This window comes from Camponotus floridanus, unplaced genomic scaffold, assembly GCF_003227725.1.
Source record: "Camponotus floridanus strain SB8 unplaced genomic scaffold, Cflo_v7.5 scaffold83, whole genome shotgun sequence".
Taxonomy (NCBI): Eukaryota; Metazoa; Arthropoda; class Insecta; order Hymenoptera; family Formicidae; genus Camponotus; species Camponotus floridanus.
The window spans coordinates 45,055-59,143 of record NW_020229853.1 but is presented as its reverse complement, the minus strand read 5'-3'; the positions used below and the strand labels follow the sequence as shown (position 1 = coordinate 59,143).

At 35.0% G+C, this 14,089-nt stretch overlaps 1 protein-coding gene across 7 annotated transcripts in view; it reads left to right on the top strand.

Annotated features, from left to right (window-relative positions):
- LOC105248882 (cysteine protease ATG4B) overlaps positions 1-14,089 on the top strand; it is a 274,541-nt gene that overhangs the window by 254,026 nt on the left and 6,426 nt on the right. For 2 of the 7 annotated variants that reach the window (XR_003123633.1, XM_025414545.1), the window contains exon 10: positions 13,891-14,030. The exons of 4 other annotated variants lie outside the window; for them this stretch is intronic. Coding sequence is in view for 1 of the 3 variants with exons in the window: in XM_025414545.1 (XP_025270330.1) it covers positions 13,891-14,030 (140 nt within the window). In the remaining 2 variants the exon portion in view is untranslated. Of the gene's footprint in view, positions 1-13,890; positions 14,031-14,089 lie in introns of those variants that run through there. One more of the 7 variants, XM_025414546.1, reaches the window with a different exon arrangement.

Genomic DNA, 14,089 nt, shown 5'->3' with positions numbered 1-14,089 from the left:
ATTATTTCTGTTCTTATTGCCTGTTGCTTAACATTGTGCAAGGGCCTTAAGAACCAGACACGGATGGTCATGCGTCACAGTTTAACAAAAAAATTAATTATTTGTTTCCTGACTCAAACTTCGACCTTATATTTTTCTTGCCTAAAACTTTTCCGGGGAATAAGAAGAGTATTAGAAATTTCTAATTTAAGATTAAAAATTTACTTTAATTATGAAAAACTCGTGCCCTGTGCATAATGGTCAGTTTTACAGAATTTAATTAACTTTCTGTTAAACTAACGCACGAACATCCACTTTGGCTCTTAACTCACGATATTTAAAATTTATGATTTTATATAAAGCCTTACTTTCTTCTTAATTCAATATTAAAATAGTTTCGTTTTCTCATAATCCTACAAATAATTAATTTATTATGTATGCTGTTAATATATATTTATTTCTGATTCTCTTAGAGTTACAATATTATTTTTTACAATTCTATTATAGCACTTCCTTCTTTTTTCGCTCTATTTACTCACTAATTTATTAACTATTTATCCAATAAACATAAAATAATAGTAATATTACATCAATGTTAATAATATCCCATTGTTATAATTTCCCATTCTACAATGTAATGCTTTGTACATAATAGAAAAGAGAAGGAGTTGTTAAAGTGAGAGAAAGAAAATATAATTACATTATTGAATGGGAAATTGATGTATTATGTTACTGTTACTTGATATATTATGTTATGTTATTGTTACTTTGTGTTTACTAAGTTTACTAGGTTAACTTATAATTAACTTATAGTTACTTAGGTCGGAACTGTCCCTTTCCAATTTTGATGAGCTTTGAATATATTGTAGTCTAGATCAAAATAAAAAACACATTTTTTTCATCTTCATATGGCTGTTTTCTTGAAAAAATTCGGTTTTTATATACTCGTTAACAAAATTATTGCATACGTAATTTCATGTCAAATTTTCGCATAACTTCAAATAAATATAACTCCGTCAGAAATGCTGGTATTTGAAAAATTTTTTTTTCAAATACAAGCTTCTCAAGCTTCAAGCCTCTTTTTTAAAAATCATTTGTCAGATTTAGAATTTATCCTCCCCCTCTCATTATCTTTTTAAATGTAAGGACGTGTTTCATCTCCAAATAATTGCATAATTTGACGCATTCCACGGGGTGGAATAAATTTTTTTTGCAAATTTTATGATAATTATTGGAAAATATGGACTTTTATGTGTGAATTGAAAAAAATGAAGTTTGTACGATTTTTTTTCGCGGAGTGTGTGTGTTGGAGGACAGAAATATGGAAATGATTACAACACTAAATCAAATATGGAATGAAATTCCTCAGAAAATAATTAGAGTCTGTAACAATATGCAGGAGCGTCTGCAAGAGATTATCCGAAGACAAGGCGGCAACACAAATTTTTAAATGTAAACACACACACACACACACACCCACCCACCCACACACAATGCTTCAAATTCGACTAGTAACCATCTCATGGCGCGCATCAGTTAATACTAATGTTGGCGGTAAATGTACAAAAATGTATAGGTAACTTTGGTGTATAACTCTACAAAAAAAAACGTATAAATTTCATTTTTTTTCAATTCATACATAAAAGTCTATATTTTACGATGAAATTTGCGAAAAAAATTTATTCCACTCTGTAGAATGCATCAAATTATACAATTTTTTGAAGACAAAATACGTTTTTATTTTTAAGGAGATGATGAGAGGGAGGATAAATTCTAAATCTGACAAATAATTTTTTAAATAAAGGCTTTAAGGGGTAATACCTTGTGTGCACAAAATCAAGGGTCATTTTCTTCAATTTATATAAGAAAAATGAATCAATATTTTTTAATTCTGTATTTCATACATGTTTATATAAGTCTTAAAGTACACAACAAAAAATTTTTTTTTAATTTTTTAAAAACAAAATGGCGGCGCAGTGGCTGACGAATGGAAACTCCTTTTTTTTCATGACCTTCCTGGGCGACCACCTGCAGGTCGCAATTTTTAATCTAGAACGAAAAACCAAAATGATTTTGAAAGAAGATGCCAAAATTTAATGAAATACGTAGGATTTTTAAGAAATATTAATTTTTACAAAAATGGCGTTAATATGAAGAAAAATATTTGTTTTCGATGAAAAAATCGGTTGAAAATCGGCCATAAAATCGTTATATTTTAATCAATCGAAAAAATTCTACGTACTTCACTTGAAAATGTCATTAGGAAGCTACAGTTAAAATTTGGAGTTGATCGGTTGAAAATTGAAGGCGCTAGTTGATCGCCCGTCTCGAAAAACAGTTTTGAGAAAAACGCCTTAAAAGTTTCAAGTACTGAAATATTAAAGAATTTTATTGTTTACCTTCAATCTGCAATGCCTGGGCCATACAATTGGCCTTCCACATCAACATCCTTCTGTTTCTGATCCTTTCTCGAAGAAATAGCTGTTTTACGGGCTTCTCTTGCCTCTTTAGTCAGGGAGCGCTCAGATTGCGTGATGCGCGTGGCGTCGGCTTCGGAGTAAAAGTTATAACAATTAAGTCCAATTGTTATACCAAGTTGATTCATAACTTGCATTATTCCGTTGTAGTCATCATTGAAATAAATTACTGCAAAGTCCACGGCAATATCAAGGATAGTTTTGCCACTGGAAACAGCTTTTGGAGCCATTGACCACACCATTGCGTTAAAAATTTCGTTTGAGTTTTGAGTAAACCCGCCCAAGCAACGCGTTAGCAACTCATCGCTGCTTAACTCTTTGTAAATAGGCTTTATATCCTCAAAAACTTTATTTGGCATTGCTGGATCATGTTCATGATTGATTTCATCTCCTGTGATTGCCTTTTGTAATTGCCAAGCACACCACAATCCGGGCATAAATGATGTTGAGGCTTCTCATTGGTTGAAATTTTATGATATAACGTGGCCCAAATAGTTTTTTTCATATCCTCAATAGAGTTGCAGTGTCTACATATAGCCAGTCCATAATAAATAGTAAATTCATCAATCAACTTGCCTGTTAATTTACCTCTGCCGCCCAACTTTTTAGTCTTCGTTACATTTCGGAGCCGAGTTCCCATTCTTTTCTGAACGTGATCGATGCACTCTTTTTTATGTACACTTGAATTTATCTCAACAATTGTTTTGAAGATCTTACAATCACCATCACCCACATAATTAATATAGGTAACATCATTTTTTTCATTTGCTCGAGAAAACATCTCGGTCGCTCCGTCAACTTCCATCTTTCCAACCGAGCCCTCGTGATTCGCCTGGCACACTGTTTCGTGGGATTTTTTCCATTCAATCAGCTGTATCTTCCTTACTTTTCCACATCAAGCCTTACAAAATTTACTTTTCACCACAATATCAACTACTTTTCCAGTGTACCATCCTATAAACGAAACAATTCCGAAAAGTGATAAAAATCCTCTTTTGCGCCAGGATCCATCGCCTGAGATAGTGATTCCGTTGTTTTCGCCTTTATCAATAGTCTTTTTTTTTCTTTCTGAGCAGCATTTTTCATCGAGAAAGAACAAACAGTTTCAGATGCCGCGAATAGTGTTGATAATTTGATTATAGCTTTTTTGAAACATGGGTGACGGTAAATCCATGAATATATGCGCAAAATATTTTTATTCCATTTATACCAATGCCCAATAAACGCATTGCAAAAATCATTCGTCTTTATTTCATATGCCTTGTTATTGATTTATGGGCAGCTACTTATGTATACAGGGGCACATTCATCACAACTAACCACAATTTTGAAGCCCAAGCCTTGTTTACTTGCTTCGGTGAATTTCACTGGTTTGTGGCACTTATGACACACTAACACGTCAAATAAAGCTCAAAGAAAACTGTTGATAAGCAGAGTATACGATAGCCAAAAGTACTATCATAATCAACGTCATAAGTATCTTCCGATAGCTTTAATTTTTTTGCCGACGTTCCAACGCTCTCAATTGACTGCTCTAGCGTATATCGATTTTGAACTTTGCGACCTTTGATATTTTTTTTAAACGCTTTACTTTTATCACCTCTTATTCCTTTGCGTGATTGATATTGAGTTTCACTCATTTTCACAATAAATTGTAATAGAAACACTGATTAAGTCACTGCAACTACGATAAACACGTGTTACTCACATGAAAAACGGCGTTGTGTCTTCTAACGGACTTTTTGGCATCAGCTGTTATTCTAGTATGAAAATTCGAGTAGTGGAGACATCTAGTGGCCTAATTTAAAAGATCAATAAGCACTGACAGCCGGTAACATCTGTTTAGCCGCTAAATAAACTGAAAATTTAAAAAGCGAGCAATCGAAGCCCGCTCTCAAATTACCTGCAAATCGGCATCGTGACTTCACTCGAAAAATCGACTTTTTGAACCATTTAAAAAATTTTCCCCCACATAAACACTTTTGGATATCATTTTTGAATAGTTGAGGAAGCATTTAAGCCAATAAAAAATATAGTCAAAAAAAATTACAAGGTAGTATTACCCCTTAAGTTTGAGAATTGTTGCGACCGGGACGGTCCAGGGGATGTGGGGTACCATCATGAGGTTGTGGGAGCCTCGCGTGCCGGAAGTAGCCGCAGGGATTTAATTCCTATTTTGAGTTTTTTGTAGTTTCTTATAGTTATTTATTAATCTCGAAAATACAGTTTCTTTAACATTATCTTTTCTTCAATTTCTTTTATAATTTCCTTATCTCGCTGTCGCACTTAGATAGTTAATAATCGACTGTCCGCCACGGACTCGCGGTGGACGGTTTTTAACATCTCCTTTTCAGGGGTGTTTTGGAGGGGATCGCCTAGCGACATGATCATACAGGGTTGGGCAGAAAAACCTGACACATTTTAATAACCACTTGCGCGGCCGCTATTAATCGGAAGAGGTTGAAACTCCGGGAGAATAAACTAGACACTTGAAGGTTTTTTTTGTTTATTTACCAAAAATTATATCGGCTAAATGATGGCCGTTACAAGCAATACAATTTTCGAGGCGTTTTTCGAAATTATCATACACTTTTTTCAACATCGCTGGCTTTATTTCTGCAATTTCTCTCCGAATATTGGCTCTCAGCTGGTCCAAGGTTCGAGGTTTGTTAGCGTAGACACGTTGCTTCAAATAGCCCCACAAAAAGAAGTCACACACTGAGAGATCGGGCGAACGTGGTGGCCATGGAAACTCAGTGTTGCGAGACAGCAGACGGGTATATTTCAATTCCTGGGTTATGAGAATTTTGTAGGGATGAAAATTCATCGCTTTCAACATTCTGCTAAACGATCGACGAGACATTCCGAGAGCTTGAGCATGTTTACCGGCAGAACGTCGTGGACTTCGTTGCAGAGAGGTGCGAACGCGTGTCTCATTTTCAGGGGTTCTTACCGTTCTTGGTTGCCCTGGAGGCTTTTGTTTCGTGGCTGTGGCTGTTTGTCGGAAGTTTTTGACCCACAGATTCACAGAATTACGAGAGGGAACGGGATCTCGTGGACGAAGAGAATATTCAATACGAAAATCGCGAATTGCTTGAACGTAGGACTGAGTTATGAAAAAACGCTTGCAAACGAACGCGCGTTGTTGCGGCGGCCACTTCTCCATACTGGAACTGTACTGATATGTAAACATAAACCTTCAACCATCTATTTTTCGCTCCCGGAGTTACAGCGCCCTCTTTTCACTTGGAGGGGAATTACGATTTTTAAAAATGTGTCAGGTTTTTCTGCCAATCCTGTATATGGTCATAAGGGATTTTCGGCGGTCAATCTAAATGCAAGAAGGAGGTTCAAAGTCAAATCCCTTTGTTGGCATTTTCGCGTTTCCGGCGAACTCGCGCGTGGTTCGCTGTGAGGTAGCGGTTTAACGCGGTTCGCGAACTTTCTATTAATATTCACAGTAAAATAAAATAATAAGTTATAGTCTCTCGGACATATAGTCTTTATAACATCTCTCCCCTGTTGGAAAAGAAAAACAGAAGTTCTAAACGGAGTTTTTCTATCTCTTAAATATACATATATCTATCCCTGTTTTGAATACAATATGTTTCCCGTTTACAATATTTATTATAATCGCTTCTTATTTCTAAGTTAAAATTTATTTATTCTAAAATCGTGTGCTCTTAGTCCTTTTTAATATTGGTCTAGGCATTCCGTATGGTTTGTCAGTTTCGTCTATTATTGTAACAGTCGGTTGTTTAGATTTTGTTTACATTTATCCATATTATTAGTATTATAATAATTATAGTGGTTATTCCACTGGAAGCCATTGGATAAATGAATGTCTTTTGTTTAAAGAAATTATTTTCGTTATTATTTAAATCTTTATTTATCTTTTCTAATTTGTTGTTTAGTTCCTTTAGTTCTGTTGGATTATTTACTATGTTTTTAAGTTTTTGTTCGTCATTTGTGTAGTTGTTGTTTTTAGAGATTGTTATATTATATTCGAGTTGAAATTCTTCGATTTCTGAAGTGTATGTAATTGTTTTAATCTGTAACATTATGTCTGTTGATTCATTTTACAATTGTCACGTAGGGTAATTCGATCTGTATTTCTGATTATTTTTTTATAATCAGAGTGCTTATCGCATCTTATTGTGACTTGCTGTTCGGATGCAGTCGAGTAAAGTCAGGAGTGTGGTTGACGTAAGTCAATCCATATCATATGGTTTACTATTACGTGTTTTACGTTACAATATTCACGATAATCTGTTCCGTATATATACAGGGTGAGGAAAAAGTACCGGGACACCTAAATAACTTCTGAACGGTTTGAGATATCGGATTGAAATTTACAAGGTTACAATGGTATCACACAATCTATCACATAACACCAAAAACACCCATTTTAACACCTCCGGGGGGCAGGTGGGAGGGAGGGCGAGAAAATTTTAAATGAAATGTGGGGTCGAGTGAGGGTTCGTTTGAAAGAGCTTTTCGAGATGAGAACAACGCGATGTCGCCGAGGTCTCTACGATTTTTTTTCGCAGAGTTATGATCATTTAAACATTGAGATTTCGCAGTAGCGGAGGGCCCACGACGAGGACGTGAGAAAGACTTTCCGCGGACACGTGTGGATAAAATTGCATGTAGGAAGGCATGTGGGGTGTGCGTGCTTGCGCAGTAATTAACGACTCCATACCACCTCTGTTGTGTGTGTGTGTGTGTGTGTGGGTGGGTGTGCGTGTGCATGAATTATTCCCAAAACCGTAGCAGTGCCATTTATCGATAGCACATGTGCTCTCAGTTTTTCGTTTCCAGGTTCTTCCTCGAAGTTCGGATCTCGAACGCGGTTGAAATTAATTTCAATCTCAGATCGTACCCAAGTTCTGTTCGATTATCGCTTCCCGAGTTAATTTATTGAACATTCATCACAGTTTACTGTATCACGATTCGTGATTTTTACTCTTCGCTGTCTTTTCAATAAGTTTTAACACTTGATATCCAAGTATTAGTTTATTTAGTTTGACCCATTTTTATCCCTTCAGTCAACGATGTTACGTCTTTCTGAACGAGAGCGCATATCTCTTTTGATGATGAGAGGCTGGGGCGATCGATTGAGATCGTACAATGATGTGAGACAGCTTTTCAATGAAACTTTTCGCAATGAAGATACTGCCATTTCAAGATCTACAGTTGAGAGAACGATAAGGCGTTTCAACGAAACTGGAAGTGTTAAAAATCGTCCAGTATTAGGTAGGTCAAAGTCAGCAACAAATCCAGAAAAATCATTAGATGTTTTACAATCCTTCATCGAAAATCCGCATGATTCAAGCCGTAAAGTAGCTCTGCAACATGACATCGATCAAAAGTCTGTTCTTAAAATATTAAAAAATAATAAATTTCATCCCTATAAAGCCCATCTTGTGCAAGAGCTAAATGAGGATGATTTTGATAGGCGCATTGAATTTTGTGAGTTGATGATGGAAAGAATAGACGAGGATCCTAACTTTCTATCAAACATAGTTTTCTCAGATAAAGCAACATTTCAGATAAATGGCAACGTTAATCGGCACAATTGCAGATTCTGGTCTGACGCAAATCCTCACTGGATTGAAGAAACACACACGCAATATCCGCAAAAATTAAATGTGTGGGCAGGCATTCTCAATAATGCCCTCATTGGTCCATTTTTCATCGATGGAAATTTAACAGTTGCGAAGTACGAGGATATGCTAAGACATGAAATAATTCCAGCAATACAGGCTATCGTGGAGGACAATTTTGAGGACACATGGTTTCAACAAGATGGTGCTGCGCCGCATTACGGAAGGAACGTCCGTCATTATCTAAGCACAATGTTTCCTGAGCGATGAATAGGTAGGAGAGGAGCTATCGAGTGGCCTCCTAGATCGCCTGACCTAACACCTCTCGACTACTTTCTGTGGGGTTATTTAAAAGAAAGAGTTTACAAAACGAAACCACAAAATCTGGATGAATTACAAAATCGGATTCTTCAGGAAGCTGCTCTTATCCCTCATAATTACATTCAAAATGCCGTTTCATCTTTTTATCATCGGATAGCCTGTTGTCAAACAGTTGATGGTGCACATTTTGAACAATTGATATAAACCTTCCTATACTTGCCTTAGTTAATTACATACTACATCCTCGGTCTTGCACACACACACACACACACACACACACACACGCACGCACACGCGCACGCGCACGCACGCACGCACGCACGCACGCACGCACGCACACACACACACACACACACACACACACACACACACACGCACACAGCAGAGGTGGTTTGGAGTCGTTAATTACTGGGCAAGCACGCACACCCCACATGCCTTCCTACATGCAATTTTATCCACACGTGTCCGCGGAAAGTCTTTCTCACGTCCTCGTCGTGGGCCCTCCGCTACTGCGAAATCTCAATGTTTAAATGATCATAACTCTGCGAAAAAAAATCGTAGAGACCTCGGCGACATCGCGTTGTTCTCATCTTGAAAAGCTCTTTCAAACGAACCCTCACTCGACCCCACATTCCATTTAAAATTTTCTCGCCCTCCCTCCCCCCCGCCCCCCGGGGGTGTCAAAATGGGCGTTTTTGGTGTTATGTGATAGATTGTGTGATACCATTGTAACCTTGTAAATTTCAATCCGATATCTCAAACCGTTCAGAAGTTATTTAGGTGTCCCGGTACTTTTTCCTCACCCTGTATATATTTTTATTTCGCATGGCGCACATTTCGTATTTATATTTAAATGATATGTCAGATTGCTTTCGCATATGTATTGTTTATTTTTATTTATAAAAATTAGTTAGATCTTGTTTTGTTAAACTTAAGTAGGTACGTATTTCTTTATTTACAATCATTAACTTATTCTCTATTTCTATATAAGCAAATTTGTTATTATAATCGATTGTTGGTAACGGAATGACATTAAAAATTTCGTACATAGGTTGCGTAATGATGGGGAATTTTAATATTGTATATATTTTCGATTTTTCGCAATACGCACTTATTTTTATAAAATTTTCTATCGTTATCCATTCGTTTTGATTAATTTCAAAGGGGAAATATGAGCCTCGCGATAATTGAAGTACGGTTTCCTTTAATTGGTTTATAATGTCAGTTATGGGTGTTAACAATGGATGCATTATACCCTGATGTATATATGTGAGGTATTCCAAAATATCTTTCGCGTCTCTTATTAATTATTTATCATATTAAGCTCTTATTACAGTAAAATGTTCGTCTATTTCTTCTCGCGTAGTATAGTTTCTAATATAGTGATTAATTAATTTTCTATTATAATCTAATATGTTTTCCAATTTATTTAAGTGAATTATGGTGGAGTTTAAAATTTTAATTTGGTTTTTCGCGGCGTGTTCTAAGGTTTGCTGTTTACTTTCTAATAATCCTATTTGTTCATTTATTAATTTTCTATCGTTTTCATCCATTATTTCATCCATTATTTATTAAATAGGATTTTTGTAATGGAGGCCTGTGCCATCGATTAGGCCTCTACGTTTATCCGACTTGACTTTATATAGTGTATTTATTAATGTTATTATTTTACTTAGATTATTTGAGTCGTTATTAATAATATTTTTTAAATTATCGCACGTTTGTTTAATGCTATTTTCTGGTTTTATTTCCTTGCACATTTCGTTGATTTGTTTAATATATTGGTTGACTTGTCAGGTTCGGTCATTTAATTCCGTTATGTCGAATTTGACTAATTTCCAAGTTTGCTCCGTTTGATATAGATATCCGATTTTCTCATAGTAGATTTCTGGGTTTGCTTGAATTTTTTAATTTCAAATGGAAGACGGGTTTCATCTTGCTTGGTGGGAACGGAGTTGATCCCTAGTGTTAGTGTTCTATAATAATATATACATATTAAGTATTATACGAGTATATATGCACTCTGCGGGTGTCATATTTATTCTTTTCTCGTTAGTTTATCAGTGTGGGATTAGTTTTAATCTTTCTCGGCTAGCTTTGCTATACATTATATTCTTTTGCGAGCTTCAGTTTCTCGCTGTCTTTGATTTTAATAGGATCGTTATGTCTGATGTGAGTTATCTTTCCTCGTCGAAGGAGTTTGATTGTGGTAATCCACGATGTGTTGTGCCAAGAGCGCGAGACGTGTCGAGTGGCCCGCTTCTGCCGCGCGACCGTTTTGAGCAGGCGTGCGTGCGGATTTACTTGAGTAGCCCGTTATCTTTACGGGTTACCGTACATTTTGTATCGGGTGTGTGTATGGTGGAGGAAATAGTGCCATACCAACGGGATTCCCTTGATTGGGAGTGGGACTTTTTGGAGATATTTCGGGCAGAGGAGGCTCTGGACTTCGCGGCTTTGCGGGGGCGCCGCACAGTGGTACATAGGTGGAAAAAACCCAAAATATTGAAAATAATATTTTTATGTATTGACTGCTATTTTAGGATATCTAATGAATAGTAGTATCTTGTCATAAAAAAGAATATATTTTATTTATTTAATTTGAAGGAAAAAAACTTTAAATCATAAACAAATATTTATACTCTATTTTCTATTATTTTTTAAATTGAAATTTTAATGTTTTATTTTTTATTTATAAAGATATTTATAATTATGTATCTTATATATGTTCAAATGTGTATAGTCTCACTTTATGTGTAATAATTACTTTTCTAAAGTTTTTAATAAAAATCCTATTTGACAATGATTATAATAATGATATCAAAAATTTTAAGTTTTCGTTTATTTCATTATGTCTATAAAAAATTCTCCACTTTCCTCCAAGCTCTTAATTGTATTTTTTGATAGTAGATATTATCACTAAACTGTCCTCTAAAAATTACATGCTACTTATTGCAACTTTAACTGTAATTGTTATTTAACTGTAGTTTATGCCTATCGCATTTATAGCTTGCACGCGACGTGCTCTTGAAACAGTCGCACATCTTCGTAACGAGTAAATATATAAAAAAGAAAGTTGCCAGAGCGAAAAACAAGAGAAGTATAGTAAGCGTCAAAGATTGATTTAAAGTGTGTCTCTTCCCAGTTTTTAGAAAATTATTGAGACAAATAATTTTGTTTAGTTTTGTCTCCTGTTGATGTTGTGCAAATATTTTTTGTAGTCATGGCCGATTTCGTAGTTCCCTATAATATTTTATGCAAAGTTTTTCTCGACCGTAATAATTCATTAGAACAGTTTTTACATGAAAACTATTCTTTACAAGATGATCAAATTGTGAAGATAGTTTCGGAAATTAATAAGAGATTTTTACCACATTTCAATCAAAGATTCAAGTCAGTGTATCGTATTAAAACGAAATTTCTTGAAAAGTACAGCCATTGGATGGAGGGTGTCTTTATAGTGAATTTATTTGGCGATTTGGGAAATCGAGATTCATCTTCAAATAGTGGAGGCAGACCAAAGAAGAATAATGGAGGCAGACCAAAGAAAAATTTTGAAGAGTGCTGTGATCGTGCAAAAAATATAAAAATATAAAATTCACGAACTCCGAGACACATACTCCCAGAAACTAATTGATGCTGCTGCTTCGTCATTTACCGATTCTACTGATACGGCTTTGGATGCTGATTCTGCTCTGGCATTGATAACACAAGCTAAACTATCTAAGTATCAATATGAAATCCTTCGAAAGGCAACTCAAGATATTGGCCATAATATATTCCCAAGTTATCGAAAGATAATAGAGGCCAAGAAAAAATGTTATCCAGACAATATCATTGTTACGGAAAAATTGGCAAAAGTCAGTCTACAAGATTTGCTTGATCACACCTCCAGAAGGATTATGGAAACCAAAACTCAAGACGATATTAAAACATTAAAAGAAAAATATCTCATAATGCATACAAAGTGGGGCTGTGACGGGGCTTCTGGCCAAAGTGAGTATATGCAAAAATTTTCACAACCTGCAGTGGACATTTCGGATTCAAATTTATTCATGACTTCGATTGTGCCTTTAAGTATGACACTTGCTGAAAATCAAATCAAACTTGTCTGGCAAAATTCTCGGCCATCTTCAACAAGATATTGTAGAGCCTTGAAATTCGAGTTTATAAAGGAAACATTAAACTTGATACGAGAAGAAAGAACTCGTGTTGAAAATGAAATAAAAGATTTGAGGGAAACGGAAATATTTTTACATGGACGGATTTTTAAGGTGCGACACATCCTTTACTTTACAATGATAGATGGGAAAGTCGCTCAAGCTGTGACTAATACCGCATCCTCGAACAACTGCGTCATTTGTGGGGCCAAACCATCAGAGATGAATAACATATCAAAACTTGTAAATCGGCCATCAAATGAAGAAGCTCTTAAACTGGGAATGTCCACTTTGCATGCACGAATAAGATTTATGGAATATGTTCTACATTTAAGTTACAATTTAAGTTTTAAGTCGTGGAGGACATCAAAAACCACTCAATCTATCAAAGAAGAAACAAAAAAACGTATTCAAAATCAATTTAAGGAAAGAGTTGGTATACAAGTTGACATTGTTAAGCAAGGAACTGGGACAACAAATGATGGCAACACTTCGAGAAGATTTTTTGGAAATCCTACTGTAACGGCTGAAATTACTCAAATTGATGAAATATTTATAAAAAGATTGGCTGTCATATTAGAAACAATTTCTTGCAATTTCACGATTGATGCAGAAAAATTTGGAATATATGCTCAAAAAACTGCTAATTTAGCTATTTCGTTATATCCCTGGTATAACATGCCGTCCACTGTCCATAAAATTCTTATCCATGGCAAAGAAATCATAGAATCCGCAGCTTTTCCAATAGGTTCACTTTCAGAAGAGGCACAAGAAAGTAGAAATAAAGATTACAAATACTATAGGCTCCATCATACTAGAAAGTTTTCTCGTTTGGCGACAAATGAAGATGTCTTTCATAATATTTTAATATCATCAGATCCATATATCACCTACCTAAGGCCGGAACCAAAAACTAAATCACTTCCACTTAGCGAAGAAGCAAAAACATTATTAAAAACATAAGTAATATAATTTTTAAATGTAATATAATTTTTAGTAATTATAACGTATAATACATAATTGTTTAATATATATTTTTTATATAATATATAATATAAAATATTATATTTTAATATATTATTTTATTGTTTTTATAATTATTAAGTTTTACGTTAATAACTCTTATTAAGTATAATAAATTATAAAATAATTCTTTTTAGTAACGATTGTGGCAATTATAAGTAAGATTAATAATTAGCATTTTTATTTCATTTTTATGATAAATATATCTTAATATTACTCTCCGTATAAACTTAAAATTACAAAAAGAAATATAAAAAATAATGAATCAATAAAATATTGAGAAATTTCAAACTTGTGAGGTATTTTCCGCATTTCGATCTACAGTGCACCACTGTGCGCCGTCGCGTCGAGCAGCTATTAAGACTTGGTCCTGACGTTCATCGTCCCCGGCTGCCGATAGCGCCTCTTCCCCGGCTGAAGGAGCGGACGCCTCCCCTTGGTCGCGGTCAGCGTTGCTCACATGGGTAAGTGTATTATATTTTCTATTTTTAATTTTCTATAAATAATTTTAGTTTATTTATGT